This window comes from Neophocaena asiaeorientalis, unplaced genomic scaffold (assembly GCF_003031525.2).
Source record: "Neophocaena asiaeorientalis asiaeorientalis breed wild unplaced genomic scaffold, Neophocaena_asiaeorientalis_V1.1 scaffold37, whole genome shotgun sequence".
In the NCBI taxonomy this organism is placed as follows: Eukaryota; Metazoa; Chordata; class Mammalia; order Artiodactyla; family Phocoenidae; genus Neophocaena; species Neophocaena asiaeorientalis.
In genome coordinates this window covers 3,149,455-3,175,712 of record NW_020174269.1, presented here as the reverse complement: position 1 = coordinate 3,175,712, position 26,258 = coordinate 3,149,455, and the positions used below count along the sequence as shown (strand labels likewise).

Sequence of the window (26,258 nt, the reverse complement as noted above, 5' to 3'; positions counted from 1 at the left end):
CATTAGCATTGCCCACTACACTATTCAAGAAAGAGATTTCCTACCCTACATATCATTACTTTAAACAACTTGGCCTCAAATGGTAAGATTATCCCTACTGCAGAGCCAGATGTATGATGCCACTCTTAGATTATGCCACTAAATATTTCATTCATATAACTACACATGAGAATTTGTACTCATTCTGTGTTCACGCAATTGTGATTTGCCCACTTACAAAACAAAATGAATCATCACAATGACAGGAGCATTCCAGTTCATTTGACAATTCTATTCATTATAAATTAATAAATTAGATTCTGATATATATATATATATATATATCAGGATACAAATGTCAAAGGATATATATAATTAGACATTGCTCGATGTGGATCCCTCTTTGAGAGACATTCTATCTGAATTCCATTCTATCCATTCTATTCTATCTGAATCTGAGGGTCAGATCCTGGGCTTGATAAACTTACCAGTGTTAACTCCCTGGGAGACTTTTTGAAATAGAGTCTGCCAGCCTGCCCAACGAACCCAAACATCACTGTTAGCCAAGAATGTGCTTTTAATTGTTAAATGTGCACAATTACTCTCACTGTTTAAGTTCAATTGATAGATTTGTAAAGTATTACAGCTTTCCTTTCTGATACTCTTGATAGTCTTTAAAAATGGTGTTCAAAAATATTTAATTCACAAGTAATACAACTTGTTCTTCTTGAAGTGATTGCTTAAGATTTGCATATGCTTAAGTGACAGATCATATCATAACACACAATAAATTATGAATGAAAAACCTAGTGTAACTATGAGTCAATGTTTGTTACAAAAACACAGCATGCTGCTCCAAGTGCATTTTTCTCCTAATCTCCAAAGATAAACTAAAAAAACTCTACTTTAGTCTAATCAAGAGACTATGTGAATGCAATATATTTAATCTTTATCTAGTGACATTTGGGGCCAGAAATGATATTTCATTAACTCACAGTAGATGACTTAAACAAATACAGCATTACACTAAAACTAATAGCAATAACATGCTCACAGCCACCCTAAAAAGGATTAATACTGGGATATATAAAAAATGTTTTTAATAAGCTGGAGGAAGAAGAATAAAAGTTAAGCAAAATTAAGTATTTCAAGCCAACAAATGTATTTATTTGTTACTCACATAAAGCAATATTATACTTAAGAAACCTGTGGGAAACGTCTATTCTTTTCATAAACCTTAAAATTGTCACTAAATTTTAGCAAAGAATCTGTCTAAGGATATTGTGTACATAGAGATCAAAAAGTATAAGAGGATAGTTAATATTTCACCTTTAAAATAGAAAGCCTTACTTCCAACAACTCAATGTATAAATACCACAAAAATGAATGCATAGGCAAAGTAAAATAACTGTATTTAAGATATTAATTCCATTATTTACTCTTGAATTTGATTATGTTTCTGATAGAACTAGCCAGTAGGATTTATATAATATCAGCAAATTGGAGACATGATGAAAAATTAGTCTTACTAGACACACATAGAAAGCATTTTTAACTCTCTTTAATAATGTCGTGCTTCAAAATAAAAGAAATGAAATCTCTTAACAGAATGAGGCTATGTAATTCAAGATGTCATCATCTAACGGAAATTCACCCCCCAATTCTCTGTTTAGTTCTCTACTTTATAAATCCCTAAGTCAAAATTTGTAGAAATAATGGGTGAACTTCGAAGATGTCATGCTAAGTGAAATAAGCCAGTCACAAAAAGATAAATACTGTATGATTCCCCCTATATGAACTACCTAGAGTAGTCAAATTCATAGAAAGTAGAAGGGTAGTTGCCAGGGGCTGGGGAAGGAGGAATGAGGAGTTAGTGTTTAAGGGGTATAGAGTTTTGATTTTGCAAGATGAAAACAGTTCTGGAACTTGGTTGCACAACAATGTGAATGTACTTAAGGCTACTGAACTATACACTTAAAAATGGTTAAGATGATAAATTTTATGTTATATATATGTATTTTACCATAATTTTTTAAATAAATAAAAATTTGTAGAAATAATATTTTATGTCTCTAGAGTCTTTTTCTGAGATTATTAATTTTAATATTAATGATAAATTTAGAGTGCACTTGAAAAACCCATAATTTTAAGACATATGGGGGAAGGTGAAAAAAGAAAGTCAACTTAATTGAGATATATCATGTCACTTCATGATACATGCTTTAAAACAGTATATTCCTGGCTGTGAGTTGGTAATTGTGGGAGCTAAGTGATAGGTACATGGGAATTCATTATACTATTCTCTTTGCTTTTGTATGCTTAAAATTTTTCATAGTAAGACATTAAAAAAAAGATATCTGTGCAAATAAACAAAGTGAGAAATTCAGCACGGCAGCAGGATTGATGGGAAGGGTAGGGTGGGTTTTCTAACAAGATAGTGTTAAAAGATGGAATGAAGTAAGATATGGAAATATTTTAGAATCTATTTTAAAAATATGAATTTGATGTAATTAGGATAATGTTGAAGGGTTTTAAGAAAATCAATGTGAATTAATCATAGTGAAAGACTACTGAAAGGAAGGAATTAAAACGGAATTAAAAATCAGGAATCAAGGGCTTCCCTGGTGGCGCAGTGGTTGAGAGTCTGCCTGCCGATGCAGAGGACACGGGTTCGTGCCCCGGTCCGGGAGGATCCCACATGCCGCGGAGGGGCTGGGCCCATGAGCCATGACCGCTGAGCCTGCGCGTCCGGAGCCTGTGCTCCGCAACGGGAGAGGCCACAACAGTGAGAGGCCCACGTACCGCAAAAAAAAAAAAAAAAAAATCAGGAATCAAAAAGAAATTCAAATTGTTTAAATTTCTAAGAATAAAATTTTAAATTTTTACTCTATATAAATTAGGAAATAAGCCCTTTCAATAAGGGTTCCTAAGCTGTCAGGGAAATAATCAAAATATTTCTAGTGTGCTGCTATGAAATTTCAAAATATAATCACGTAGGTTTAACTGAAGAGACAGGGGTTAATAGGGGGTGAGGAGCAGAGGCCTTTTAATTCTTCTTTAAGAATAATAGGACTTCCATGGCGTTCCAGTGGTTAAGACTCTGTGCTTCCATTGCAGAGGGCATGGGTTTGATCCCTGGTCTTGTAAGGTCCCTCATGCCGCCTGCATGCCGTTCAATGCGGCCAAAATAAATAAAATAAAATAAAATAAACAATTCTTCTGCATATCATTGTAAATCAAAGTAAATCAACTATACTTCAATTTAAAATTTTTTTAAAAAAACGAGTAACATACAAAATAATCTAGTTATTTGTATAAAATTTAATCTCAAAATTAGTATTAATAGAATAGAATATTTTGTTTTCAGTACCTGAATGGTCTCTCTTCCTGTTTCTGCTATACAAAAGTGAGAGAATATAGTTGAAAAGCTATGGGAAATTATTTTATCAATAACCTGTAAAAGGTGATATCACAGAACTAATGTACTCATATCCAGTGAGTAAAAACACAAAAACAAAAGAAAAAATTTTAGAAGGCAAGTTGCTTTGAAGTTTTAAACTGCACAAATTCCCAAAAGGGCTCTGAATCTAAGACAAGGCTAAGAACATATGCTATCATGAATAAAGTTTAGGGTGAAGAATAAATTGTGATGACACTGAAGAAAAGGAAGCATATATGTAATATACAAAGAAGTAGAGAGAACAGTACCAAAATTAAACCTACATACACATTACTTAGATTCAATATATGTCATGATTTTGCCACATTTGCTTCATCTATCCCTGGTATATTTTTTTCTTTGCTAACATCATTAGTATCATTTTATACCTTAGTCCATAATCAAATATCCCCAACTGTCTCAAAAAAGGTCCTTTTACAGTTGATTTGAGTCAGGGTCCAAAGAAGGTTCATACATTACATTAGGCTATGTCTCCTGATTTCTATTAATTTAGAGTAGTGCTACTCAAAATGTGGTCTGAACTGGTGCCAATTCAAGAACTAATTGTAAATTACCAGTCCCAAAACTGTTCTCAATCTGCAAACTCTTTGCTATGGGTCAATAAGATAAATTCAGAAAAGGAAAGTAAGGACTTGGAAACTTTCATAGCAAGTTGACACTGTCAACACACCCAAATGCATGGTCAGTGGACCCATCTAGTGAACCAGGCTGGTAATCTCACCCTCCCGTGATTGAGTCTCACATGATCTGAGCTGCACACTAGTTTTGCGCACCGGGACAGCTTACTGGTCACTGCCCCAAGGATATTTTAAAAACAAAACAAAACAAAAAACTGGTCCTTAATTCTAAATAGTTAGAAGTGCAGTCCTCCTCCTCACTTCTTTATCCTACCATTAACTTTTTAAGGAAACTGGGTCAACTGTCCTTTAGATTTCTGAATTTTTCTATTTGCTTCCTGTGGTGTCAATTAACTTGGTCCTCTATCACTTGTCTTCCTTAATTGGTTCTATTCAGGTTTATCTTTGGGGGCAAGAATATTCTATAGACTGTGCTCTGTGATTCAGGTTATAAAACTTCAGAAAGTACATAATATCTGGATATCCTATTTTCAGTAATGATAAGATTGAATGCTAGGTTCAGGTAGTGATAGGTCAATCCCTCTTTTGTAAATTTCACATCAATTTTTCACCTTATATTTTCATCTACTGATTACTGTTGACTAATTCATTTCATTAGGGATTGAAAAGTGGTGACTTTCTAATTCTATCATCCTTTCCATATTTATTAGATGGAATTCTCAGGGAAAAAACAATTTTCCTTATCAAATTAGGCTATTTAGTTACTATGAGATATAATTCATGCAGGAAAGACAGGATAAATGATTATTTCTTTCCTTTTGACTAACAATTTTCAGACCAAGGAGTTGATGAGTTGATGCCCTAGATAATCCCAATGGTGTTCAATGAGTTAGGTTTGGAGTCTCTTCTGCTCCACTCACTCTCTCTCTCTCTCTCTCTCTCCCCCTCCCTCTCTCTCTCTCTCTTTTTCCCCACCCCCCCATCCCTCCCTCCTTCTCTAACATTATGAGCCCATGGATTTTTAAGATATATACAGACATATATTGGAGATATAAAGGGCTAGGTTTCAGAACTCCACAATAAAGCAAATATCAAAATACAGCGAGTCACATGAATTTTTTGGTTTCCCAATGCATATAAAAATTATGTTTACACTATATTAAATGTGCAATAGCATTAGGTCTAAAAACACATTGTATGAACAAAAAATACTTTATTGCTAAAAAATGTTAACCATCATCTGAGCCTCCAGTGAGTCATAATCATTTTGCTGGTGGAGTGTCTTTTCTCGATGTTGATGGCTGCTGACTCATCAGGGTGGTGGTCACTGAAGGTTGGGATGGCTGTGGCAATTTCTTAAAATAAGACAACAATGAAGTTTGCAACATCAACTGACCACTTCTTTCACCAACGATGTCTCTGTAGCATGCAATGCTGTTTGATAGCATTTTACCCATTTTGAATTTCTTTCTAAACTGGAGTCAGTCCTCTCAAACGCTGCTTCTGCTTTATCAACTAAGTTTATGTCATATTCTAAATCCTTTGTTGTCAGTTCGTCACAGCATCTTCACCAGGAGTAGATTCTATCTCACGAAACCACTTTCTTTGCTCATCCGTAAGAAGCAACTCCTCATCTGTTCAAGTTTTATCATGAGATTGCTGTAAGTCAGTCACATCTTCAGGCTCCACTTCTAATGCTTGTTCTCTTGCTATTTCTACTACATCTGCAGTGACTTCCTCCACTGAAGTCTTGAACCCCTCAAAGTCATCCATGAGGATTGGTCAACTTCTTCCAAACTCCTGTTAATGTTGACATTTTGACTCCTTCCCATGAATCACAGTGTTCCTAATGGTACCTAGAATGGTGAGTCCTTTCCAGGAGGCTTTCAATTGACTTTGCCCAGATCCAACTGAGGAATCACTATCTTTGGCAGCTATAACCTTACGAAATGTATCTCTTACAAAATGTGACTTGAAAGTTGAAATTACTCGAACCATGGGCTGCAGAATGGATGTTGTGTTAGTAAGCATGAAAACAATATTAATCTTGTATATCTCCATCAGGGCTCTTGGGTGACTAGGTACATTGTCAATGACCAGTACTATTTTGAAATGAATCTTTTTTTCTGAACAGTATGTCTCAACAGTGGGCTTAATATATTCAGTAAACCACTTATAAATAGATGTGCTATCATCCAGGCTTTTTTGCTCCATTTATAGAACACAGGCAGAGTAGATTTAGCATAACCTAAAGGGCCCTAAAATTTTCAGAATGATAAATGAGCACTGGCTTCAACTTAAAGTCACCAGCTGTATTAGCCCCTAACAAGATAGTCAGCCTTTATGCCTTTGAAGTTTTGAAGCCAGGCATTGACTTCTCCTTTCCAGCTGTGAAAGTCCTAGATGGCATCTTCTTCCAATAGAAGGCTGTTGTGTCTACACTGAAAATTTGTTGTTTAGTGTAGGTACCTTAATTGATGATCTTAGCTAGATCTTCTGGATAACTTGCTGCAGCTTCTACATTCAGCCCTTGCTGCTTCACCTCACACTTCTATGTTATGGAGATAGTTTCTTTCCTGAAACCTCATGAGCCAACTCTGCTAGCTTCAAACTTTTCTTCTGTAACACCCTCACCTTTCTCAGCTGTCACAGAATTGAAGAGATAGGGCCTTCTTCTGGATTAGGCTTCCTTCGGCTTATGGGAAGTTGTCCTGGTTTGATCTTCTATCCCAACCACTAAAACTTTCTTCTTATCAGTAGTAAGGCTGTTTCACTTTCTTATCATTTGCATATTCACTGGAGTAGCACACTTAACTTCCTTCAAGAGCTTCTGCTTTGCATCCACAACTTGGCTGTTTGGTGCAAGAGGCCTAGGTTTTGATCTACTCAGCTTTTGACATGCCTTCCTCACTAAGCTCAATCATTTCCAGTTTCTGATTCAAAGTGAAGATAGGCAATGCTTACTTTCACTTGAGCACTTAGAGGCCATTGTAGGGTTATTAATTGGCCTAATTTCAATATTGCTGTGTCTCAGGAAATAGGGAGGCCCAAGGAGAGGGACAGAGATGGGGCAATGGCCAGTCAGTGGAGCAGTCAGAACACACACATTTATTAAGTTCGCTGTCTTAATGGGCAGGATTCCTGGCACCCCCGAACAATCACAATGCTAACATCAAAGATCACTGGTCACAGATCACCATAACAAATATAATAATGAAAAAGTTTGAAATACTGTGAGAATTATCAAAATATGACACAGAGACACGACTGAGCAAATGTTGTTGGAAAAGTGGCACCAATAGACTTGCTCGAGGCAGGGTTACCACAAAACTTCAATTTGTAAAACATGCAATATCCATAAAGTGCAATAAAGCAAAGTGCAATAAAACAACGTAACCCTACAATGTGTTTCAAACAATTGCATTCCTTGTTATTTACCATCTTCTGCTCCCCTTATTGTAGAGAATTCAGAACAATACACTACAGACCATTACAGTATATTTGGTGCTAATAGATTTTCATGAAGGTTTCTGAAAACCTAACTACAATTTCATTCATAGCTTTATTTCTATAACAAAAGATGCTGAAAATTTCAAACAACCAACTAAAACTTATAACCACAATGTAACTGTCCACGTGCCAGAAACTGTGCTAAACTTTTTGAATGCAAATCTCATTTAACGTATACAATAGCCATGTTAGGTGAGTATTACTATTATTCCTATTTTATAGATAAAGAAAATGAAGTTTGGAGACATTAAGTAATTTGTCTAAAATCCAGTTAGTAAATGGTAGAGTCAGGATTTGTACTCGGGTCTATCTAACTCTGAAGCCCATGCTATTAACCACTATCTTTAATATCTGACAGACCATCATGTTAAACAATGGCTCTCAACAAAAGTGTACTGCCTTCCTAAAGGGTTTGGAGATGATGGGGGTAGGAGCACAAGAAGAACTATCCTGCCCAGATGCCAACAGAATTAAGCCCCACTGAAAAAATACTGATTTAGAAGTATTCTCCTTAATCTGCATACCTCCAGATATAAAAATTAGGACTATTTTGATTATTTTAAGAAACTTCTTCCTTTTAAAAATTTTAAATTATTTACATGTTTCATTAATTCACATTGCTTTTCTCATCAACTTTGCAGGAAAAAATGATGCTTTGCCTTATATAAAAAGTTGAATTATACCAATTCTCTAAACATTGTCATAATTATTTTAAAATTAAAAAATAAAATGGGTGGTACCAAAGTGATTTGTGAACAAACCTGAAGGTATGAGTGACAATATATGTACTCTTTAAAGGAGCCTCTACATACAGGGATAAACAAAGGTTTTTTTAAAAAATAAGGGGCAAAAAGGGGCAGAGAGAGGCATTAAAAAGTTGTATTAGGGAACTTTTGGGGATAACGGATATGTTCACTCTCATGATTGTAGTGAAGGTTCAGGGTCCGTACATATGTCAAAACTGATCAAATTATACACTTTAAATATGTGCAGTTTATTGTTTGTCAATTATACATCAATACAACTATTTTTAATATAAAAATTAATTTCTGGAGCTTAAAAAGTAAAAGAATATTCTAAGTATTGTCTCCAAACAGTCCCACAAAGCCTGAGATGTAATACAGATGGAAGGTTAAAGGAAATAAAGTGTCTGATTCACAATTTCCTTCTTAAACTGGGTATAGAACTGCAGAAATTAAGTAGTAAAAATACTAACATTCCAAAATACAGAAGAGAGGGATCTCCTTGCTGGAGCCCCTTTTCCTAATTCAGATCAACAGCATGCACTGAGGCAGGGCTGGGTGAGAAACCACTGTCAACACCATGCATCCAGTCCCAGAAGTCACCCACTGGCCACACAGAGCCCACATATTATACATCACTGGCATGCTGGGTTTGGTCCTCACTGTGTTTAAAAAATATCTCTTTTAATTAGTTGCCAACCTTTAAAAATTTAGATTTTATCCCCAAATCTTTTTTACTTTTCTTGGAAGATCTGGTAAACCCCTAGGCCCATGTTTCCAACCTGGTCTCAGGCCAAGCACTCTGGTCTGCCACAGGCCCCAAGACTCAGTCTCCATTCTGTCTTGTCCCTGGCAGCTTGACCCACTTACATTACCCAACCAGGTCTTCACAGACTTTTGAGTTTGCAGTCCTTACCCTAAGGCTATAAAGATTTTCTCTGATGAATGTTTTGTTTTGTTTTGATATCTACAGGCTTACCCCCACATTAAATAATTAGAGGTGCAATTCTTACTCCAAAGGGTAGGGAACTCAGCAGAAAGTGGCAGCAAACAAGAAACTAGACTCAGCCATACCCATCCGTGAAGTAGAGGCCAGGCCAGAATAAAAACAAATCCTGGAAACTGGTTCTTATGGCACTAGTTTCAACAAATTCAGTGAAGAAACTTCTGACATAAAATTTGTCTCTTGGAGATCTTCTCCAGAGTCTCCCAACACACACACATACATACACACACAGACCCAACTTCCTACCTTTCTGCTCCCCAACTCTGCTAGGTCACTGAAATGGTAACAGGAATCTCTATTATCCTGCTTCCAACTTAAGATAAAAGAAAAATTCTTTTTTTTTTTTTAACCTGGTAAAAAGGGAAAGTTCCCAAGGAATAATCACACAAATTATTACAGGACAAAAGGGGTCAGAAACCTATTCTCATTCAATGAATAAACAACCAACATTTTAATCATTACATATCAGAAGCACTAATATTAAAGTCAGGAAAAAGACAAAGAGAGCTGTTATTACTATTAACATTTTTCTACTCAGTTCATAAATATTAGGGAGAAATATTACAAAGAAGGCAACAAAAAAGTCCTCATTTGCAGATAACCTCACTCTACCTAGAAGACACAAGAGAAATCACTGAAAAATTATGAAAATTAACAGGAGAATTCAGTAAGATGACTGAATGGTTACAAAATTAATATACAAAAATTAGCAGTTCTTTTATATGTCAATAACAATCATAGAAGAAATAAGATGAATAAAAATTCAAACACAATAGCAAACAAAATTTTTAAATACTCAGGAACAAAATTAATAAAAGATGCTAGTAAGGTCATGTTATCCTACAGCAAGAGATGTCTTAAAAGTTTATGAACTGTCCCATCACTAGCTTAGAGAGTGGGGCTAGAATCCACCACAAGAAATTGACTCTATACCTCTGAACCCTCACATGAGCTCCCCTGTCAAAGCTTAGCTGATATACGACCCAAGAGGAATCATGGCTTCTCCTCCCAGTGACAATCTAGATCTGATCAAGGCCTGCATTTCCCTAGCCTCTAGATCTGAATCATAGGAATAAGCTCAAAACTGTTCTCATTTCCCAGATTTCATATAGGAAACAGCTAATCAGCAGAGAATCAGGATTCACCACTTTTTCATGGATCAGATAAAATGTCAAGTAGAGAAAACTTACTTATTCTCTAAGAACAGTATTTCAAGGAACTCTTAAAGAGCTTTTGGCAGAGAACCTTACTAAATGTATGTGTGGAAATAAATGAGTACATAGACCTTTTACATTATTACTACTGAATAGAATCAAAAGAAAGAATGTTTTGGAAGTATTTATATTATTAAGAAATTCCCAGTGAATACAGTCCTCAATATTTCAGAATTTGTGATTATTTGACTATGGTTTGGTTTCTGGATTATCTTTCCACTCTCTGGACAAAAGTAGTTTCCTAAGAAAATTAATAGTGTAAGCAAATGGTTTGAAGCACCACAGAAGCACCTGTTTACATTCAGATAATTAATATGCTAACAACTCTTATTATTAAATTGAAGCAGTTCACCTAAGGACTTTTGTAGATAATACTTCATTAGCCTAATTATAATGAGTATATATAGCTGAAGTAATAAAATGGACATCTGTTTTAAAACATTCTTCAATTTAAGCCTTCTACTAAATCAAAGTAGCTTTCATACATTACTTTCAATTACTGAGGTTTTTGTGGGGGCGGGGGAACAAAAAAAACCCCATTGAAATAGAAAATAAAATTTTCTTACCTTTGAAGTTCTCCATTCCCAGCCATCACCTATCTTCTGTGAATGTTTAATGAATTCTGCACAATAATGCTGGAACGTTTCTTCTCCAAAGAACTCATCTTCTTCCATACTAAATAACTGAAATATAAAAACTATTAGCATCAGCTGTGGAATGAATACTGAAAAGAATTCAGCTAATTCACTTATTTCTTTAAACAAACAAAAATTTGGGATGTACATTGGAAAATAACCTCAGAGCCAGTCCAAAAAAAAAAGTGTTTTGTTTCCATCTTTCTCACCCTATCCCCCTTTTTTAATCAGGAACAAAATGTGATCAACATGAAAACCCAGGGACTTCCCTGGTGGCGCAGGGGTTGGGAATCCGCCTGCCAATGCAGGGGACACGGGTTCAAGCCCTGGTCCGGGAGGATCCCACATGCAGCAGACCAACTAAGCCTGTGCACCACAACTACTGAGTCTGTGATCTAGAGCCCGCACTACTGAAGCCACGTGCCTAGAGCCCGTGCTCCGCAACAAGAGAAGCCACCGCAATGAGAAGCCCACGCACTGCAATGAAGAATAGCCCCCGCTCGCGCAACTACAGAAAGCCCGTGCGCAGTAACGAAGACCCAATGTATCCAAAAATAAATAAATAATTTATTTTTAAAAAAAAACAAAAAAACATGAAAACCCAAAACCTAGCTTTGTATTGATAACAAATACGTATCTATGGTTCAAAAAGCTTAGTTTGTCCATAAATTAACTTTCAAGTGTTCATTATCTCACTTCTTCTAAGCTAATGCTTCCAAACAACCTCCTCACACTTCCTTCTCTATCTCCTACCTTAGCTCTTATATAGACAGCATCACAGTGATTAGTGGAGCTGGGCTGTTCTTCACACCTTATATTAGCGTTCAACTCACTAACAAAAGATGTTCTAAAGCCTGAAAGTATTTGTTTTGCAAGGTGTAAGGTGATGATCACCTAATTAATTACCTACTTTATTGAGTTTACAAATGTGCCAAAATCAAGGATTACCCACATATTTGTTATATAAATCTATCTAAAACATGAAACATTGTTTATAGAAAGAAAATTTTAGAGCAGCTGGAAGGAAACTCAGATTATATAGTTCAAGTCTATGAGAAAAGTTGGACCAAGTGAATTCCCACATTCTCCTCATTAGTGATAAGCATCATCAGGACAATTAGCACTTGTTAACTGCTTACTATGTCAGGTGCTTATGCTAGACACTTCACATTCCCATTTAATCCTCACACAGCCCAAAGGCTGCTGTGATCCTCATTCCTCAAATGAAAAAGAGTAAGTAATCTGCTCAAGAATACAAATGAGGAAAAGTTCAAACTCCAGTTTGGCTCCAGGGCCAATGATCTGTCTATACTAGCTGATTCTCAGTCCAGTGTTCTTTCTGAATATTCAAATTTAGTATGACCTACATAAGAATTTGTTCACTCATCCAACAAATACATATTGTATGTAAGTAGTAGGCACTGTGCATAGGTAAAGGTTAGATACACAAAAATGAAAAAGTGTATAGTTCTTGCCTTGTAAGAACTTATCTTGAATGAAGCATTGCAGGATGTTGAGCAGCATTCCTGGTCTCTATCCACTGGGATGCCAGTAGCGTCCCTTTCCCCAGTTGTGACAACCAAAAATGTCTCCAGACATTGCCAAAGGTTACCTGGGGGACATTCACTCTACAGCTGCTTACTTCTCTGTCCTTCGTGGTTGCAGAAGCGTTTACCCACCTGGCAAACTCATACACATTCTACAGGTGTCCCTCCAGGATGCTTCCATCAAGATGTACCTTGTTTCCCCCACTAAACCATGAACATCTTGAAGACAAGATCCGAGTCTAATTCATCTTGGTACCCCCAGCACCCAGCTTAGTGCCTGGCTCTAGACTGAACCTGATAAACAGTTGTTGGATGAATGAATAAGTAAATGAAGTATGAACTGTAAAAAAAAAAAAAAGAACTTATCTTGCAATGAAGGGAGATAACCAGTGACAATAATTATAGCAGAAACTCTCTTATAAGACCAACCTCCATTCAACTTGCCAGATTAACTGACACAGCGTCTATTCCCTCTGTAAAACAATGACTGATGTCTACAGCATGCTTTTTATGAAGCATCTCTGCTCCTATCAGTTGAGTGTACTTTCACAAACCATATTCATGTATCATAAATACATACTTTAATTAAATGCAACACAAACCAAACCAATAAAATGTAAGTAAAAAAGAAACACAACTGTTATTTCTATGACGTAGACTTTATAAAGACTTGGAAAGACTATAAAGGTAAGTCTTCATAAGAAAAAACAAACTACTATTGAACTAGTTATAGACAATACAACTGAAAGATTGGCTGAGGGGGAAAAAATCGTACAAATCAAGGATTATGCACTCAGATTGCGGCACAAGTGGCTTGAGTTCTTTCTTTTAAACCAAAACTAGAAATTTACAATTAAGAATGAACAATGAATTCCAATCAAGTATCCATACTCAAAGAAAATGCCTTGGTCATACATGAGAAAATTCGCAAATGAATGTTTATATGTTTTAAGTTGAAATAAAATGTTTTAAGTACAAATGTATTTTTTTAACTCTAGCTTTAGTCAAATTTCTCAATTTACAGCTCAACTCTTAATTCTGACAGCAATGGAAAAGAGGACTTCGAGTTAAAGTATACACAACGGAGTGATGCACAGATTATGGTAGGCACAAGAAGAGTTCCTTACAAAGAGGGGATGGTGTGCGAAAGTGTCTGGGGTGAGGGTGGAGATAAACCTTTAAGGTTAAGTAGGAGTTTTTGCAGGGCAAATTGTCAGTGAATGAAGCACAAGGGTTAGAATAGTGGTCCAAGTGGGGAGGACAGTGTGAACCAAGGTAAGTAAGGGTGTACAGAACCGCAAGTTTGATGTCACCAACATGATAAAGAGAGTATAGTAAGACAGAGATAGTCAAATCCCATGCAAGTTAAATCTGTCTGCCCTCACTAGTGGAGGAGAAATGGATGGGAAGGGCCTCAAAGATACCAGATAAAATAGTGATGAACTTCCTGAAAGGTCACTTGTGTGCCATGCCAGAGTTTGGACTGTCTCCACAGGAAACAGAGAATCAGACGTTGGAACTGAAAAGGTCAGAATAGTAAATCATCGGTGGTTCTGTGGAAGATGGATCTGAAGGGTACAGCCTGAGGGCAGGGAGGAGAGTTAGAAGCTGTTGCTGGATGAGATATCATGAGAATCTAAAGCCAGGCAATGAAATGGGGCAGAAAGAATATGCATCTTAAGTTATGGAGGCAAAGCTAAAATGAACTTAAGAGATTTGCAAGTCATCTGTTTAAAAGAGACAAATGAAACCATGAGGGTGAATACTGCCCAGCTGGAATGCATATAGCAAATTCTTAATAAGCCTTCTGGTGGGTCATGAAATTTTACACTAAATTTTGTATGTATATGCCTATCTATATTTTGGAAAGGAAAGATTCTATAATTTTCAACAGATTGTTTGAGGGGTCTTAACCAGAAAGTTAGGAACCTCTGTGCATAGTGAGAAGAGCAGTGGGTTGAAGAAGAAACCTTCAGAGCAGCAGCATTTAAGGGACCTACTGAGGAAGAGGAACGAACAAGAGAGCTAGAGAATGAGTCAGGCATTAGGAGATCCTAGCAAGAGCAGTGCCACAGAGCCCAGGGAGTAGAGAATAGCTAACAAAGAACCAACAATGTCAAAAGAAAAGAGAGGCCCATTAAGAAGAGGACTGAAAACATCCATGGAGCTTGAAAATGAAGCAGTCATTGATGCCTTAGTGAGCAGTTTCAGCAATGGTGGAGAGAGAAGCCAGATTGTGGTGGGCTGAGGAGAAAACTACAAGTGAGGAAATAAGTAAAAACTTTGTAGACTACTTTTCAAAAAATTTGATTGAAAAGTGATACAAATTGGTAACAGAAGCAGCACATAGGCTTAAGGGAGGATACTGTTTTTCCTAAGAAAGGGAGATATGAATATATGTTTAAGCTGAGCAAAGGGGGTTGGAGAGAGGTAAAAGTTGAAAATACCAAAGAGAGAAAGAGAAAGTGACTGATGAAGCAATATCCTAAAGGGGCTAGGAGGAGATGTGGTCATCAGCACAGGATGGATTTGAACAACACAATTAACACCTTGTCCCTTGCAATCAGAGGAAAGGCATTTGAGGATGAATATAAAAATTAGAGAAGTTTTTCAATGGCACCCCAAATTAAGGAAGACAAAGTGTGATGATCACAAGATTTTCAGATGCAGGGGTAGAGGATAATGATAAAAGCAGAGTGTTTGAGAAAGCGAGTATAGATTCGGAATTGATGGTGAAGAAGAAGAGAAGTCAGCATTTTAAGATGAGCAGGTACAAGTGAAGGCCCAGCACAGGTTGCGAGCCTGAATTTGCAGTGCAACACTCTGTGAGGTATTGTGGTTGCCTTCGGCAGTCCTCAGCTCCCAAAGTGTCAGAACAAGCAGAGAGGGCTGCAATGAATATGCATGCAAGTTGAGGTTTTGCTGGGTTGAGTCAGTGAAAGGATAAGGGTGAAAGAGGAAACAGAATATGCTAGTGAGAACAGCTCAGCGGTCCAGATTATGTAGGAAAAGAAAAGATGCCAAGAGAAGGTTAAAGGGGCTGGGAAAATATGGCAGTATCAAGAAATACTGCATATGAAAGAGGGTAAAGGACAACTGCAGTGAAAGGAGGGAAATGGAAGATGGGAAGACTATGAGATTTAGAAATTGAGAAGGTCTCAGCTGTGGCCATGGAAATAAGTATATAAGGTAGCTTGGAGACGAAGGTCACTGGAGCTCAGGAAGTTTAAACAACTATAAGACGTGTAATGTTTACTGTCTTCCACATGGACACTGAAGTCATTTAGGATTATTCTGAGAGCTACTGGGAATGGAGAGCTCTTTAAAAAATATGTAAGTTAAACTAGGAGATTTAGAAATGACAAGGGGCAAACGGTAGAAGACAATAGAGCACAGAGGGCTTCCTTGGTGGTGCAGTGGTTGGGAGTCCGCCTGCCGATGCAGGGGACAAGGGTTCGTGCCCCGGTCCGGGAAGATCCCACGTGCCGCGGAGCGGCTGGGCCCGTGAGCCATGGCCGCTGAGCCTGCGCGTCCGGAGCCTGTGCTCCACAACGGGAGAGGCCACGACAGTGAGAGGCCCGCGTACAGTAAAAAAAAAAAAAAAAAAAAAAAAAAAAAAATAGAGCACAGAGGTGGTAAGTAATATGTGGTATATAATGCCAAGTCCATCAAGAATAATCACTAAAAACCAATACCTGTGTTCATGATAGCCAAACACAGCCTTGGATGCCTTCTCAAGATGGCCCTCAAGGCAGCAACTACCAGTGATTAGGGACAGCATGTGAGAAAAAAGTCTACCTTGCCATACCTGGTAGAGCTGAATTTCATGAGCCTCAAAGGAGCAGGAATATTTACATGAGGCTGGAGAAGCAGTAACCTAAAGTTGGCTCTTCAGGAGTGGGGGTTACCAGCAATCTCAGTACCCTGAGCTTTGTAGAGAAGAGGAAAAAGCCTCCATTCAAAGAGTTTTTGGGTTTTGTTTGTTTGTTTGTTTTTTAAGTCAAGTTTCCTTTAAAACGAGTTAGTGGAAGCACTAACCTGTGCAGATGTTAACATCATGTAAGATACGTGTGGAAACATCCACACTACATCCACTCACCACTCCCACCCTGGAGATTCACAATGCACATTTATATGGGGAAACTATTAACTCAGGGTTTCCCAACTCTTTTGACCACAAAATTCTTTTTCCTGGGAACACTTTTTAACATCTTACTCCACAGAATGTAGAAAAGGGAATAATGAATTAAGGGTTTAGACAAGTTTTTTTTGCTGTGGATGTGTGCTCCTGAGATCACAATGGAGAGGAATAGGGGAACAGTGGGAGAACAAGTTTGGGAAGAGAAAGCACCAAGTACAGGAACCAAGTACAGAAGAGTCGATAAACTCTAGGGGCTTCTACAAAGGCAGTCAAATGTTTCAAGGTGTAAGTGAGATCTCCAGTTTACACAAAGAATTCTGGGTAACAAGGTGCTTCAGTGCAGATACAAGTTGAGAAAGTGACATCTAAGAAGTCTGTAAAAGGAAGAAGCTAACAGCAAAAGGAGGAGGTAAAGGGAACAGACTGTGCAAAAGCCTAAGAATGTAAGAGAAGGTCTAGTAATTGAAGAACTTTTGTCTGACTGAAATACAGAGGTAGAGGAAGGGTATTGAGAAAACCACAGTTGATGAAGACAAGACAGCCTTGTAGCCTGAGGGCTCTAAAGGGTTTTGAAATGGTAGTAAACTGATCAGATTTGCATTCTGGTTTCCAAAAGGGACTACAGATCTAACCAGACTGAAGACCCGTTAAAAGGTCCTTCCAATCATTTAGGAGAGACAAAATAATGCTAAACAGAGCCAAAGATTGGCAGTTGGGTAGAAGAGAGACGGATTCAAAAGATATTTTGATAGTGTAGTATACTCATCACAACAACTGGCTGACCTTGGTATGTAAGGGATTGATGGGAGAAAAGGTTCAAGAAAGAGTCCTAGCTCTTTGCCTTAAATGGTGGTCTACTGACTGAAACAGACCCCTCTAGGAAAAGCAGGTCTGGGGAGTGAGATGGGTTTAATGTAGCACTACGGAGTTTGAGTTTGAAATGCCTATAGAATACCCAGCAAAGAGATCTAGCAGGAATTTTGAGATGGATCTGGAACTCAAGAGGAAAGAGAAATCTGAGCTAGAAATATTGATTCTAAATCAGCATTTCATAGATAACAGAACACATTTGATCACTCAGGGAGAGGATACAGAACGAGAATAGAAAGACCAAAACAAAGTGGTTAGAGAAATCATTTTTCCGACTATATGATGACTGTGACATATACTGAGAGATACTAAATCAAAGAAAAATTGAATTTAATTCATAAAGAATACTAATACATTTTGGAACATTCTATAAATTCCAAACAAACCCTCACTTAATAATAAAATTGAACTAAGTGAAAACACTCCATTCCCTAAGCCCTCCAGTTACTTGAGGTTTACTGAACTCTTCAAAATGTTAGTCGAAACATAAAATTTCACTCAATAGCCATAGTTTATCTAATTAACAGCACTGTGCCACTAGCAAGATGACTGAACATCAAAGCACTAATTAATATTTGGTTGAATACTTTTAAAATTATCTAAGGACCGGGCTTTGCTGAAGGATGTTACATACAATAATAAAAACACTTATGGTTTGATTACAAAATTAGGAATTATACTATATTAAAATGATATCCATCTCAATTCAAATCATCATAATATGGTATAATGAAATATCACTGAGTAATTATTGCCTCTTTGCTCAAGTTAGAATATTTCAACTCATTAAAAAGGAAAATATAATTCAATTAACATTTTTATATGTACTTTTCAAGTTGTAATACTCTGGTCCTTTACCAAGTTCCTAGACTAGTAGAGACAGAAATTAGAATCTTAAGAACTTTCTATCAAGAGATGGCTGAAATTATGGTCAAAAATGGAAATAACCACAACTGCAGCTTATCAAGCAATAATGGCAAGAATAATCCTTATTTTGCACATGGATAACCTGAGACATGTGAACTGCCTATGTTTCCAGACTTAAGCTATCTTCAGACCAGAGGTGACAACAGAACACAGATGAACTAACAGTAAAAGACTACTTCCAATTCTCATCTTATCCTAAACAATGAACCTCTCATCTCTTATAAGGAAAAGTCAGAAATGAGTCAGAGCTCTTTCATGTCATAAGGTATAAACTGTTAATACATCTATTTTGCTTGAGTTTTCACACTTGCTGAACAGCTGTTTGTTTTTTTTAAGCTCAAACAATCAAAACCTTATTTTAAGTGCTCCAACAGAGGCTAAAGATTGGAAAGGTAGAATAATTTTTTTTCCTCACCAAGTGAAAGAAGTCTTTCTAAACTATAGGTTAGCCCTAAAGTAGACAGTGTGAAGAAGCTTGTTCTGCTGCTATTAAATATCTTTTCAGAAATGCGGCCCCAACGAATTCTAACACTGTGTATATAATCATTGTTCAAATGATCCTTCTTAATTTTAAAAACAATTTTTTTCACTACAGCTCTCCACATTTTTTTATAGGATTTTTAATCTTGTGTGTGGGGAACTGATTCTTTGTTTTTGTTTGTTTTGTGCTTTTGGTCAGAGACATTTCTTTTGATGAATCTATAAATCAATATATATTAGAGTCATAACAAGACTAAAACACTTTAAAACATATAACTAAATTTCCCCAGAACTTAGATCATTTACAAAAATGTGATTATCACAGAACATATTGTACTATGCATATCTTTAAACATTAAAGATCTTTTTTTTTTTTTGCGGTACGCGGGCCTCTCGCTGTCGTGGCCTCTCCCGTTGCGGAGCACAGGCTCCAGATGCGCAGGCTCAGCGGCCATGGCTCATGGGCCCAGCCACTCTGTGGCATGTGGGATCTTCCCGGACCGGGGCACGAACCCGTGTCCCCTGCATCAGCAGGAGGACTCTCAACCACTGCGCCACCAGGGAAGCCCTAAAGATCATTTTTAACTAATAAAAGTAGGCAACTTCCTTGCCTACTTGTACTTGTCCCTCCCTGCAGCAATTCTGCATTTTAACTTTAGATTTAGACTCTTTCCTAAAAAAACATGCAATTACTAGCAAGGGAAGTGAATTCAACCTATTATCTTTATGAGAACTTGGCTTGAATTAATTTAGATTAGTTAATCACTTACCTAGCAGGATCCTCAGGCAGTGGTCCTCAAATTTTAGAGAGTAAAGAAGCACCCAGGGTACAAATTTTAATGTGGAATCCTAGGCTCAGACCAGAAACTACCTGATTCTGAAGGCCCCAAAATAAGCATTTGTAATTAGCACCAGAGATACTTTTGAGGAGGATTCATGCTAGAACACTGAGACAAAAGAGAGATCATTTTAATAGGGGTATTAATGGGCCTGGATTTCAAGGCATTTGGCAGCCTGGGCAGGGCACAGCAGGTGTGACCCCAGTAATCCAATAAATAGCACAGGAAGCAGCAAAAGAAAGGAAGCTGGTTCAGGCTTGGCAGCAGTTGGCCAGCAGGCTCAGCACTCCTTCCTTGCCTTCCCACTGAAACACACATCTGAAATCAAACTTTAAACAGGATACAACATTGTACCTAAACTAGAATTGAGGGATTTGGGGTAGCTTTATTGGTAGCTGATGCTTGCTATGGCCTCTGCAGCAAAAGGTCCAGTTAGGAAGAGGGTAAGAAGGCATCTCACTCTCAATTCTGTATTTCCTTCAGAAAAAAAGAGCCTGCAGTGGCCCCGCAGCTTGGGGCTGAGGACAGAGTTCATGAGACCGTTTCCTTTCCTCAACCCCCACCATCTTCCAAGAGTTTAGGGAACATCTCCTTCAGTGGGACTTTATGCCGTGGCATGCTGGAGCTGGATTATATCAAAGAGTCAATAGTTAAGTTTTCAGGAATTTGGGGAGCCAGTTGACATCATGTTGACAGCCTGAAATTGACCACAGTGGGAATATTTACACCAGAGAAATTGGCATATGCCACAACTGGCTTCTAATACCCATTAGTAATTCTCTTTCAAGAACATTCTTTACTAATGATATAATGTTCATGGCCAGAAGTGGAAGGTGTCAGCAATAGGTAGCTGCGGGGAACAGTATGAGCCCTCAGAAGAATACGGTCTCACCACTAAACTCAAAAAACTATAAACCAGGCTTCCCTGGTGGCGCTGTGGTTAAGAATCTGCCTGCCAACGCAGGGGACAAGGATTCGAGCCCTGGTCCAGGAAGATCCTACATGACGCGGAGCAACTAAATCCGTGCACCACAACTACTGAGCCTGCGCTCTAAAGCCCACGAGCCACAACTACTGAAGCACATGTGCCACAACTACTGAAGCCTGCGCACCTAGAGCCCATGCTCTGCAACGAGAAGCCACAGCAATGAGAAGCCCGCACACTGCAACGAAGAGTAGCCCCCACTCACTGCAACTAGAGAAAGCCCACGTGCAGCAACAAAGTCCCAAAACAGCCAAAATAAAAAATAAAAATAAAATAAATTTATTTAAAAAAAAAAACTATAAACCACTTCAAATTACAGAAAAATACTCCCCTCATTAGAGACATAGGACTGAAAGATTAGACAATAGGAAAATAAGACCTCTCCTGAGTACAGAAAGATCTATCCTTCATAAATTGGGTTGTATCTATCAACATGCTCTCCAACCTAACACTGAGAAGAAGAGTCCCCAGCATCTAAGTGTAGTGAGGAGGATGAAGGTAGCTTACTCACTGTGACAAGAATGAGCAACACCATCCCTACACAAGTCCCTCTTCTGTCAAGGGTAAGAAAACCAAAAACCTCAATAATAGCCCAGGGCCAAGATGAAGCTTGTGCACCGTAAGAAAGAGGAGCACTGCCATAAAGAGGAAGAGAGAAAGCTTGCTCCTATAATGGGCTTACAATGGGAATCAGGAGAAAAACGTAGAAATTATCTAATTTACCAATTGAAAAAGAAAAAGGAAAAATAAAAACGCAGCCTCTGAAAGCAAGAGATAAGAAGGAAAAAGACAGCTAAGATTAAAAAGGAAACTGAAGAAGAAAAAACTGGAAGGGAATTCAAACATATAATATTGGGTTGGCCAAAAGGTTCGTTCGGGTTTTTCCATAAGATGTTATGCAAAAACCAGAACGAACTTGGGCCAACCCAATATTAGACAAACTCTATATAAGAGGCAAAAGAGAGAAGTATAGAAGCTGGAAAAGAATCTCATTAACATTTTAGCATATACACATGAGGTGATCTCCAAACACAGAAGGAAAAGAACCAAGATGAAAACAATGCATACTGATTGATAGAAAGGACAAAGAACACAGATCCAACCTACAAATAACTGGCATTTCTGAATTGAAATCATAAGCAAACATACCATTGAAAAATTTTTCCTGATCTGGGTAAAAGAAAGATTAAAGAGATTTACTTCTATAAATTGAGTGGACTCACTATGTTTGAGAAAACTGCTAGAAGGAAACCTGTGCCTACAGGTAGTCTATGGAATATCTTTATTTAAAGAACAAAAAGGAAAACAAAAATGCAGGCAGAAAAAAACAGTTTATCTACAAAGGAACAAAAATCAGTGTAGCCTCAGCCATCTCTTCCACAGCAAGGAAAATCGGAAGATGATAGAGCAATGTCTAAACAGCTGAGGACTGTGACTTATAATTTTATATCTTAGCATCTATAACAGAGTTAAGCACACGGTAAATATTAAGTAAAAATTGTAAGGAACAAAAGAAAAATTCAAAATTTTAAATGAATTTATTTTACATATCTCTACCTCTTTATAGCACCTTTCTTCAACTAAACTTTTAAGCCTATTCATCAATTGGATCTTTTCCCATTCAAACAACAGATTTATATGACATCTAATCTTTCTGATACCGGTGTCATTACTTTTATAAGAAGATTATCATTTTTTAACATAAACCAAGACTTCTCTGCATGCACATGAGAGAAATTGTTCCTCTGACAGTGATGATTTGAACTGATCCATCAGCTCAAACTCTTTTGCTGCCTTTGAACAGTGGGACTTGTAGAACTAACTCTAGTCAGAACATATGCTCATTAGACCAAAACCAGGAACTAAAGGTTTATGACCTTGGCCAAAGATATTCAACAAATAAGAAGGTACAAAAAGATCAACATTGTATCAGAGGTTATGGACTCAGTGCTGGTCTAAATAGTCTGAATATATGATAGAGCAATGTGTTTTTAAAATATATTACCAAGTGTCATTATTTTTTGGAAAAAAAAAAGCTATTGGACTTTTTTGTAACGGGAGAGACAGTCCCTCTAAATTTTTCTTCTTGCAAAGTCTCCATTAAAGGCTAGATTAATGTGCCTTCTTATTTCCGCAAGCTTTTCATTCATTCACTCAGCACCTACAATATCCTAGCACTTGCTATGTGTGTGTCCTCAGAGGAAGAAGTGTCAAATTTTTTCTGGGAAAATCAGAAAAGACTCCAAAAAAAAAGGGAGTCTGGAAAACGCAGAATTGAATTTTGAAATTTGAATAAGGGTCTACCAAGTGGAGACAAAAGCATGTCAAAAAGATGGAAGTGCTCCAGCAAGACAGGGCCTGAAAAGAATATGCTAGGTTAAAAGGAAATAAAATAAGGCAGTAGTTGAAGCATAGGTTGTATAAAGTATGGGCAGATAAGGTCCAATGGTTCCCAACATCAGGAGGAACCACTCTTGAAGGAGTTGTTTGGAAATGAGTAGGATCACACTGGGTTGTCACAAAGGCGGCGTGGAGGTTGTAGTCTGCTATTGCCATTTAGTGCTCAGGGACCAAGTATGATAAGCATCCTGCAATGTATGAAACAGTTCCATAAAAATGGCAGTTGAGCCCCCTTTGAGAAAAAATGAGAAGTAGGCTTAACAAGGTTGGAGAACTTAACCCTAGGGTTTCTTAGTATGACTTTACATGCATATCTTTGAAATCTGTGATCACAATGTGCATTTCACTCACTAAATACTTCCAAGGAAGCTATGTTTTTCCTCAGCAAGTGATATGTTTCCTTCTTTTCTCTGACCATCATGAAGCTCATAACTCAGTCTGTATCCCACCACTAACAACTATACAACTGGTCACAGTATATATTTGAGTATAATGTACCCCAACCTCACCTTTCTATTCAAGCTTCATATTTTCATGACTGATTTACCTTTATTTTGTATGTTTTTATATTATATATAGTTTATAATCTACTGTAAGTACTTTTAGAGCAAAATAGGGTATACATTTTAAAATATAAGCAACAGAAAATGGAAAACAGAAAATAGAAAACTAGATAGTAAGATAGGGAAAAAATATATCGAGCTCCCAGAATCATCCTGGGAGAACTTTAAGAGACTTTTTAAAAAGATTATAATATATGATCTTTGCCCTCAACAGTTTGTAATCAAATTTATAAGAAAAGATTCAAACTGAAAAGAACATTAGAGAATAAAAGACAGTAAAAATTAGTGATAAATTGTACAACCACTGTCTAAAGAATTACTATGGATTAAATAATCATTACAATAGCATGTATTCAGCTCTTATTATGTAACAAAACTATAGTAACTTGTTAAATCCTCACGGCAATCCTATGAGGTAGTCACTGTGATTTTCACCATTTTACAGATGAGGAAATTGGGACAGAGAGGTTAAGCAATTTGTCCAAGGTAACAGCTGTTAAATGTGGCAGTTTGACCTAAGGCAGTCAGTCTGGAACCAGAGCCTCTGCTCTAGTAGAAGAGTTACATTTCAGATAATCCTAGAAGTATAAAAGGATACTGAAAGGCAGAGATGCTACAAAAAATGATGAAGAGTGGGGCCAGTCAGTGAATCTAGGAACAGATTGAAATGAGGCAGAGTAGACAGGTAAAGAGCCCAAATAGAGAGTGTTAGGAATATTAAGGAATATAGGAATACTGGGGGTGGGAAGGGGGAGTGGAGCAGTTTCTAAATCACCTTAAAACTCTAAAGAGATTTTATTTAAAACAGAGGACAACAGGAAACTATTGTAAGTTCTTGAACTCAGAAGAGATGATTAAAAAGTTTTTCTCGAAAAGCTATTACATGACAGTGATATGAAATAACTCTAACTTCAAAGCTAAATTCATATTAGTAAATACTCTTTCTGGGTCCTATAAACCTACAAGATCAATAAAGCCTGGGATACCAGGTACATTAGAGGAGCCTCTGGGTCTACATCGTTTTCAGCTGCCTCTCCCTAATCTGGATGATTTTACATAGGGTTTCTTCTCTGTTTCCCTACTTTCCAGTTGTTTTATACCCAGCTGCACTTGGCCCCTGAAGACATTTGTTAATCACCAAATAATCTCTAGGGCATTCTGTTGTTGTTATGGTTCCCTGAGCATGTTTATGTTTCAAACACTGCCTCTAGGGTCCCAAAAGGTCTCTAGGCTTCAAAGATATTAATAACCAAATCAAGCCCAGCCTTAAGGAAACTACTTAGATAAACTTTACCCTACTTGTTTTTCCTAAGGGGTTGCTTATCATTCTCAGAAACTTAAAAGCATAATCTTGTAACATTCTATTGTATATCCAATGAATCCAGTTTAGAACCAGTGAAAAGACTGTTTCCACTAGTTTCAAGTAAAATATCAATTTTTAAACCTTGTAATTGCAAGACTTTAATTTGACTTTCTCAATACTCAACTTTTTTTTTTTTGGCCAAGTTTTCATTTTGTAAATGTCTCCTCTTGTCCATATTTGACCCTTCAGAAGCAAGGAGGATTCTATGCAGGATTCTAATAATGTAATTGAACACTACATAGGGCCTATGCCTTCCACTTCTGAAAAGTATAAACTAAGCTTTTGCCACTTAAGAGTGAGGCCACTGTCGAAGTGTCATTTTTGAAACGTTATAAACATGATTCATACAAAGTGAGCCTGTGGCAAAGATTTACTGAACTCATAATGAAGGAGCAAGCTCAATGGTAAAAATTATAAAAATCTTGGAAATAGGGATTATAAAACTATAATCATCAGTAGTATTTTTTTCTCCCAGTCAGAAATAATTTGCTCCATTAGACCAAAATAAAGTAACTGCAAAGCCTGGGCCCTAATCGATACTATGTCAAGCAAAAGTATAGTCCCCTAGATAATTAATTGATTCTCAGGTGGGCCTATTAGACAAGGCTCTATTTTGACTTTGAAAAGACATGTAGCTATCCTTTCGCCTTGTCAGAGATGTTTATAATTTCTACCATCATAAAAGTTTGTTTCTACAAATCAGTTAACTACTCCTTTATCCCACCCACCCCCCATTCGTGATTTCAAATGCTGAGTAGATACGTTATTTGGAAGAAAATCTCCTAATTATTAATGATTAGAAACTCCTTCAAGTTAAGTGGCACTTAACCACTGGAATCACCAGTAACTTCATATCCTCTGTTTCAAGGTTACGAGGCAAAGAATTTCTGTCTCGGTACAGGCTTTAAACACAGGTCTGTAACTACCTAAATCGAGGGTGAGGTCTCCATGGTGGCCCAGGAGTGCGATCCACACCCGCCAGCGGCTCGCCCCCGCGCAGCGGCTCCAGCGCGACCCG

General features: G+C 37.4%; 1 protein-coding gene across 1 annotated transcript in view; it reads right to left on the bottom strand.

Moving 5' to 3' along the window:
• Window positions 1-26,258, bottom strand: part of ATG10 (autophagy related 10) — a 145,127-nt gene extending 118,869 nt beyond the window's left edge. Inside the window, exons 1-2 of the mRNA XM_024755710.1 lie at window positions 26,167-26,258; window positions 11,057-11,173 (exon numbers count right to left, since the gene is read on the bottom strand). Coding sequence (XP_024611478.1) covers window positions 11,057-11,164 — 108 coding nt within the window. The 5' untranslated portion in view covers window positions 11,165-11,173; window positions 26,167-26,258. The remainder of the gene's footprint in view (window positions 1-11,056; window positions 11,174-26,166) is intronic.